Source organism: Apis dorsata, unplaced genomic scaffold (genome assembly GCF_000469605.1).
Source record: "Apis dorsata unplaced genomic scaffold, Apis dorsata 1.3 scaffold_29, whole genome shotgun sequence".
Classification (NCBI taxonomy): Eukaryota; Metazoa; Arthropoda; class Insecta; order Hymenoptera; family Apidae; genus Apis; species Apis dorsata.
Window position 1 is genome coordinate 720,452 of NW_006263331.1, and position 8,182 is coordinate 728,633.

The 8,182-nt window shown below is 39.9% G+C and overlaps 1 protein-coding gene across 1 annotated transcript in view; it reads left to right on the plus strand.

The window, feature by feature from the left end:
• Window positions 1–3,900: 3,900 nt before the first annotated feature.
• Window positions 3,901–8,182, plus strand: part of LOC102671921 — a 14,701-nt gene continuing 10,419 nt past the window's right edge. The window contains 2 exon segments of the mRNA XM_031511563.1: window positions 3,901–4,160; window positions 6,392–6,924. Of these exon segments, the coding sequence (XP_031367423.1) occupies window positions 3,988–4,160; window positions 6,392–6,924 (706 nt within the window). The 5' untranslated portion in view covers window positions 3,901–3,987.

Consider the following 8,182-nt stretch of genomic DNA (forward strand, 5'->3'; position numbering starts at 1 on the left):
AAAAATATATTCATATCTCAATATTAAATGATTAACGACTCAATAATCGATCGTAAACAAATTATCAATTATCATTTCATAGATAATAAAGCAGCATCCAATCTCGATATCGCTCAATTTAATCGCTATAATTTCCAGATGATAAACGATTGAGAAATATGTTTATATGTACATATATACACTACGAAGAAAGGACGAGGTTGGAGAACGATGTGGAATGACGCAACGAGACAAGTTGTCGATAGAAAGGTTGTGTTGTTCTCTAACACAAGTAGAGAATGTTCATGGATGAAGGTCACGTGTCTGGAGCGGAAGACGGAGGTGGAAAAGAGATCGAAAAGGAAGTGAACGTTCGACCAAGTGAATTTACATAGGCGGAAAGGAAATCTCTCGATGTTTCGATCACGTGTATTCGGTCTTACTCTGTCCGCGTGGTATGCAGGATAGTAGGTCGACATTCTCGTCTCCCCTTCTTTCTTATTTCCTTCTATCTCTCTCCCTCTTTCTCTTCCTCTCTCTCTCTTTCGCCCCTCCATCGCCAGTTTCATTTTTCCGTTTGACTTTTTTCTCCCTCCCCCCTCTTTGTCTGTTTCAACGGCAATGTAATATTTTAACGATGCATTCAACCGTACGAAAATGGTTATTAGAGACGGTCAAGGATGCTTTAATCCATGGATTCTCAACTTGATGGAGCGTCAAGATGGATTGAAGTGGAAAGGAGAGGTTATTGTGATTGTCGTTTTATTTATTGCGATTATTTTTTTATACTTTATTAGAATAATATTAGATATAAGTTTATAAGTTTATATTAATTTTTAAATGCGATTTTTAGACGCAAGAAGGAGGGGGAAAGGATCGCGAATAATTGCAAAAAAGAAAACGAAAAAAAAAAAAGGAAAAGATTGGGAAACACTGGTTTAATCGAACAGATACCGTAAATACACCGAATACTCGATCCCCTCGTATAATTCCAGTACCGTTTCACGAGTCTGTTATGTGTATGCCCTCCTTGCATATTAACGCGCAATTAATGGAATGCAAAAGACACATACGATACGAGTATATTTTGCCAGAAATTTCGCTTTAATTATCCTATGCATAATTTTACAACGTTATGACGGTGCTTCGTACCTTTTGATCGCTCTTTTCACCAATTCGCTTCGTGTCACGTCGCCGGTTCTTTTCGTGCCGTCCCTCCGCTATCCATAATACATACTTAGTTATTTAAGTGGTAACTGTATCGCTCGACTGCTCGTTTCGCTTTACAGAGGAACCTTATTTTCTAATTATATTCCTCGAAGACTTTTCCTTCCTTTTTGCTGCATTTTCCCTCTCCTTTTCTCCCTCTCCGTTTCTAAGATTCTCTTCCCTGTTCTTTATCTTAATATCATCTTCCTAAGCATTCATTATCTTTATTTCCCAAGCTAGTTCATTTATCCGTGTGATGCTCGTCCAGCTCTGTCATTTTTCTATCCTTCTTTGTTCTTTTCTTTTCTTTTCCCTTTTCTTTATTTTTCTATTAATATATTCGAGAGCAAAATTCAATTTTATATTTTTTTCGCGAATAAACATTAAGAGATGTTTTAAAGAAATTTTGAAAGCAACTCTCGAAATTTTTATTCTCAAACGTATTCGAATCTTTAAGTATCTCCACTCGACAGCACTTAATCGTCTAAAGAGTACAGTACAACTTTCAATTACATCCACGCGAGAAAGATATATCGTTTCACCAATAAAACGAAGCGAATAAGCGAATCATTGCGATCGAAACATTCAGATTGCCAGTGAAACGATGCAATAGTATATATACTATATATACTCGTTGTCATAAAATGAACTTTTTCTACAAATATACTTCATACCGACCGATCAACGAACCGAGACACGAAATGTTTCCAGAATATTTTCAAAGGAGCTCGAATTTCTTTTTTCTTTTTTTTTTTTTTTTTTTTTTCATTCCTGTATAGTTAGAAATATATGTATCTCGATGGAGTTAACAGCGGGAACGAGGCGACGAAACGACGACGTGCTTGGAGCACGTTTCTCGCGGAAGAAAGTGGAGGAGAGGGAGAGAAGGAGATAGAGTGTTACAGCCGTCGGGTGTACAGGTTGCCGATCTCTCTCGTGAGAGCCATCCACGCGATTCCCTCCGTTTCTCCCTCCCTGAAGCGAGGCACGGAGGGGCCGTGCGCGTGATCCTCCGAGAGACGAGAGCAAGGATTTCGTTGTTCGCGCTTCTTGAAGACATGTCGAATAGGCCGTCGGGTTTCACGGCTGTCGAGAATTCGTTCGAACGTTGGTGCGATAATTGGTGTTTCGATCAACCATTAAAAGCTTTTTTTCGAGATTTTTCGCAAATTTTCACGGTATTCTTCACTCCTGCATCCAACGCTATCAGGAATTTTTCTAGAAATTGCATCGTACTTCATCTCGATTCGATCGACTATCGGAGAATTTTCGCAAGTTTTTTAAAATTATATATATTTACCATATATTTCATGCTCAATCGTCCAATTAATTAATTAATCCGAAAATTTTCATAAATTTTTCTGAAAATTTAAATTAATTTACGATAATTTAAATTATCGTATATTTTATCTTGGTCGTGTGTTTGTCCAGCCGATTAATTAACCCGCGAATTTTCATAAATTTTTCTGAAAATTTTGGTGCATTTCAGTATCGATAACAAATTCCATTATACAATTTTATTTTCCTTTTGGAAACATTGTGATAACCGCGTTTGTGCATAACGTTAAAAAAAAAGGATACATTCGCGCGAGTGTTTCGATTATTCTGTTTCGAAAAGTTGATCGATCGATCGTTGCAGAAGATAGGATTTTCGTTGCAGGAATACGAGACGCGAGATCCTGCGATAATTAATCGTATTTGTCGATAAATCCTGATAAATTGAAATTTAACGCCACGCTACGGCCAGCCATCGAAAGCTTTTCACGCGTCTCTTTCGCGACTAACGAGCACCGATTTATATCGATCCGCTTTTAACAATTTCGAGAATAGATTCTAATTTAGATTGTTGTTCGCGACTAACTAATCCTTTTCGTGCCTTTATTCTCCTGCAAATTAGTTCGATTGAAACGATCTTCCTTCGAAAAATAAAAGCTACTCGAGAAAGAGTGAATCCTTCGAGTTCTTATTTAATGGAGACGAAATTTGAAAAATTTGAAATTGAGGAATCGTGATTAGAGAGAAGTAATATTGCGATTCGCCTGATTCGAGATTTCTCGTGTTACGAGAAGGAAATCTAGAAAAAAAAAATATCTCGAATCGATTCTTCTTCTGCCCGACGTAGAAGAAGAAGAGAGAACATTTTCCAATCTAATCCTCGGATCGAGTAATATTAATCTCACAATAATATCGTAGAAAATTGTCGAGTGGAGGAAGCTCGTGAACCGGAAATTGTAAAAGATAGGACGTGTCTGTCTTTGAAAATCGTCGAAAAGGGATCGAAGAAAGAGACAGAGAGAGAAGTAGAGGGAAAAGGCTGAATCGAAATTATTCGATTGCTCGGATCCGGCGAGGGGAGAAGTGGGTCGGTCAACCCCGAGGCTATAGGCCAGCTCGAGTTTCGTACGGGATGATCGTACGATCGGCCGTTAGAGAAAACCGTGTTGTAGCGTAAGGAAGCAAGTTGGTGGTCCAAGGGTCACCGCTCAAAATGACTCGTCCTTCTTTCGTCTCTCGATCAGCCTCTCGAACTGGGAAATCCACCGGGAAGCGAAGCGAGTGAAACTTACTTACCTTTCCATAAAAGTTGAGGATTTAAAAGGGGGAAATCGAAAATTCCCTCGAATCGAGGATACGTTGAAGTATGTGAAACTAGAAGAAAGATTGGAAACGAAAAAGGAGGGGACGAGGATTGGAAAAGAGCGGATTGTTTCTTCTACTTGCTTGGGGGGATAAAGGGGGGAGCAAGAGAGTGGAGAGTGACAAGGGTGAAGTCAAAGGTAAAGGAAGAGGCAAGGAATCATGAGCAGGCGAACCATGCCACCGAATGGATTGAATTCCTGCGAGAGAATAAGGCCGGAACGACCCAGGAACCCTATCCAAAGACTCGTGTGGGGTCCGGGCTCTCAATTTCAAGTCGGCCAAATCGGCTTGGCCGAGGACGATGGCTCTAATCCCCGAATGGCTTTAAGAAGGTACGTATACACATACGTGTAATCGTTATTGAACTTTTCCAATTTAATGGAAAACAAAAATAGTTGTCGTTCCCAATAATTGACACATTCGGTATGGATGATGCGATATTTAAAAATTTTCTATCCTGTCCCGGTTGATGCGAAATTTCTTATCCTGTGACGGATGACATAATATAAAAATTGATAAGAATTTCTTGTCCTGTGATAAGTAACGCGAACGTACGCGTCACAAGGATTTCTTATCTAATGACGGATGATATGAACGGGATTTCTTATCTTTTGGCGAATGACGCGAACGTACGCGTAATAAAAATTTCTGATCCTGTGACGGATGCGTCATAAGGTTTTCTTATCCTGTGACGATTGACGCGGACGTACGCGTCACGCAGATTTCTTATCTTATGACGGATGCGTCATAAGGCTTTCTTATCCTGTGACGAATGACGCGAACGTACGCGTCACGAGGATTTCTTATTTTATGACGAATGACGCGGACGTACGTATCGCGAAGATTGCTTATCTTATAACGGATGCGTCATAAGGATTTCTTATCTTTTGGCGAATGACGCGTACGTACGCGTAATAAAAATTTCTTATCCTATGAGGGGTGACGTAAATGTACGCACCATAAGAATTTCCTATCTTGCGATAAATGACGCGAACGTTCGCGTAATAAAAATTTCTTATCCTGTGACGAGGGACGCGAACGTTCGCGTAATAAAAATTTCTTATCCTGTGACGAGGGACGCGAACGTTCGCGTAATAAAAATTTCTTATCCTGTGACGAGGGACGCGAACGTTCGCGTAATAAAAATTTCTTATCCTGTGACGAGGGACGCGAACGTTCGCGTAATAAAAATTTCTTATCCTGTGACGAGGGACGCGAACGTTCGCGTAATAAAAATTTCTTATCCTGTGACGAGGGACGCGAACGTTCGCGTAATAAAAATTTCTTATCCTGTGACGAGGGACGCGAACGTTCGCGTAATAAAAATTTCTTATCCTGTGACGAGTGACGTGTCACAAGGATTTCTTATCTTATGACGGATGCGTCATAAGGATTTCTTATCTTTTGGCGAATGACGCGAACGTACGCGTAATAAAAATTTCCTATCCTGTGACGGATGCGTCATAAGGATTTCTTATCCTGTGACGATTGACGCGGACGTACGCGTCACGAAGATTTCTTATCTTATGACGGATGCGTCATAAGGATTTCTTATCCTGTGACGAATGACGCGAACATACGCGTAATAAAAATTTCTTATTATGACGGATGCGTCATAAGGATTTCTTATCCTATGGCGAGTGAAAAACGAGTACGCGTCACGAGAATTTTTGTATTTTATTGTGACACGAAGTATTCCTTATCCTATATGACGCGTCGACGAATATTTTTTTCATGAAAAAAAACGGAAAAAAATTTTCAAATATTCAAAGGTTTTCCTTTGCAAGTGTGTACAATTATTTTTTAGGTTTCGTTATACTTTTTTCTACCCATTTTTGAATCGACTGTTCGACCATCGCGCGAATATATATATATATATATATCGGAGAAAATATCGTTAAATCGAAGGGTTTCGAAATTCGGGACGGGTTCGTGGATATAGGATGTAAATCATGTTGTGGAATATTCCAACATTGGAATTGGTAACTTCTTCGAGGGGATCGAATGATACATAGATATCGGGGAATTCGTTTCGCGGTCTACGAAATGGATTATCTGGCGCGTGCCAGAGCCCGCTACGATTATGGCCATATCGATCGGGGTGGAGAAACGGGAAACGGCTTTATTGCGTCCCTGCGGTGATAGAATATACCGCGTGGATACACGCGTCCATCGATAAAGCGGCAAGACGATATTCGCGAAATTTTCACGAAATCGGAACGATTTATCTCGAAAACCCTCGTTCGCGAAACATGATACGTTACGAATCCGTATAAAATTAAGAAAAAGAAATTTGCGAGAGTTTATTTATACTCTTCGTTTTTGATTAATCTTTGCGCAAACGTATTGCAACTAAGAAACGAATAATCCTTTCTTAATCGTTACAAATTTATTATTTACGTTTATTATTTCATTGAGAAAAATTCAAACCTAATAATAAATTGAATTACATGAAAATTGTCACGATATTCAGTTTAATGGACAAAGGTACGTTACAACTCCGCGGAGAGGTTTGAGTTGGAGGGGAAAGTTTAAAGCCAATTGCACGTTGAAATGCACGCAGGTTCTTGAGATTGTACGAGGGAAGGCAGTACCGAGAGGCGGCAGGTTTTCTCGCCAAGTTGCCGCACTACACCCTGAAGGCTACCCTGCCGGACATTCCGGTCGACCTGTTGATCGAAACGCTTCCCCACAGCTTGTCCCTGCTGGAAGCCCTCTACTCGAGGCTGCTCGAGTTGAACGTGAACGACGCGAAGATGTTGAGGGTCGAGCAAGTCCTCTGGAGGATCGTTCACCTGATCTCGTTGAGCCAAGACCACTTCCGGTTGAGGATATGGTGCAAGTTGTTGGTCTCGTTGAACGGTTTGGCGCCGAACGCGGGGGGGATGCTGGTCGCGAGGAAAAGGGCTTTGGAAAGGGCGGTGGAGGGTCTGGGCAAACACGGATTGGTCGCGTCCTGTTTGGAAAATGGCGGGGCCTCGAACCTCGTGCCCTTGCCCTTTGCCCTCAAGGAACAGCTCGAGAACAGAATCGAGGCGTACAAGCTGGCCGTGCACAAGATCGAGAGCTTTGGAAAGCAGCCGAGAACTCACAGAGGTAATGTCAGAACGGTGGTTCCGAAATTCTTCATGAATTTCTCGAATCGAGAAATTTTTTTTTTTAGGGGATACTTTACGTTTCGATGATCTTTGCCATTTATTTATTCTAATATTCTGAAAGTAGTAATGGTCTTAATAATGTTAATTTTCTTTTTAAATTTTTACAACGCTGTAAAATTTTTCAATCTATTAGAAAAATTCTTAAGAACTATCATTTTCTTTAGTTAATGATTTTTGGTTCTTATTTAATTTAATATTCTCAAAGTAACAGCCACGATAATTTAATTTCTTTTAAACTTTAAAACGGTGAAATTTTTTTACGGATACTTTATGTTTTTGTCATTTATTTATTTTAATATTCTCAAAATAATACTCTTAATAATTTTCTTTCTAAACTTTACAACAATGGTTCTCAATCTATGAATCAGAAAAATTCTTGAGTGTTTAACGAAGATGATTTTTGGCGTCTATTTAACCATTCTCAGAACGAGAATTCTCATTAGAGAGCTGAAAGATAGTTGAGACGGTGTTAATTTTTTTAATTTCACTCGCAACGTATAGTTTTACAAAGAGAGATGACAAATGAAAAAAAAAGAAAAGAAAAAAAGAGAACATCGTTCCGCAACTTCGTTACAGATAATGACGAAATATCCGCGATAGTGAGAACTCGGCGTGGGAACGAATAATTCTTCCTGCCTGCGCACACTTACGCATGCGCACACGCAATGAATATGTACGGATCAACGAGCGAGAGAAAGTCGGAAAGTTTGCGCCGGTCGAGTCGCGATACGTGCCAAATCCGATTAACACGATCTAACGTGTATACCGTATGCGACGCGACCGCTTTCACTGGCAGTCGTAAAAATTCGAAAGAAAGAGAAAGAAAACACTCGCAATTTCGATGTCAATAATAATAATAAAAAAAAAAACGATTTCGCTAATTCTCGCTAATTCTCTCGACGAATCAAAAATCTCGAAAGATTCGAAGGAATCGTCGTCGAGAGTCTCTAACGTTCGTTCGTTGGAAACGATGTCCAATCCAGTGTCGGGGATTCGCGTTTTAACGCGACTGCATTGGACGTATTACATTTCCAAATGCAAATACGCCGATGCGGTGGACATGAACGCGGCCAAGTTTACTCGTCGGATGATATACTCGTCGCGTGTGAACGTGATAAAACGTAATCTCTCTCTCTTTTGTTTTTTTTTCTTTTTTTTTTTTTTAAACTTATCCATCTTCCGCTTTTACGGATAAT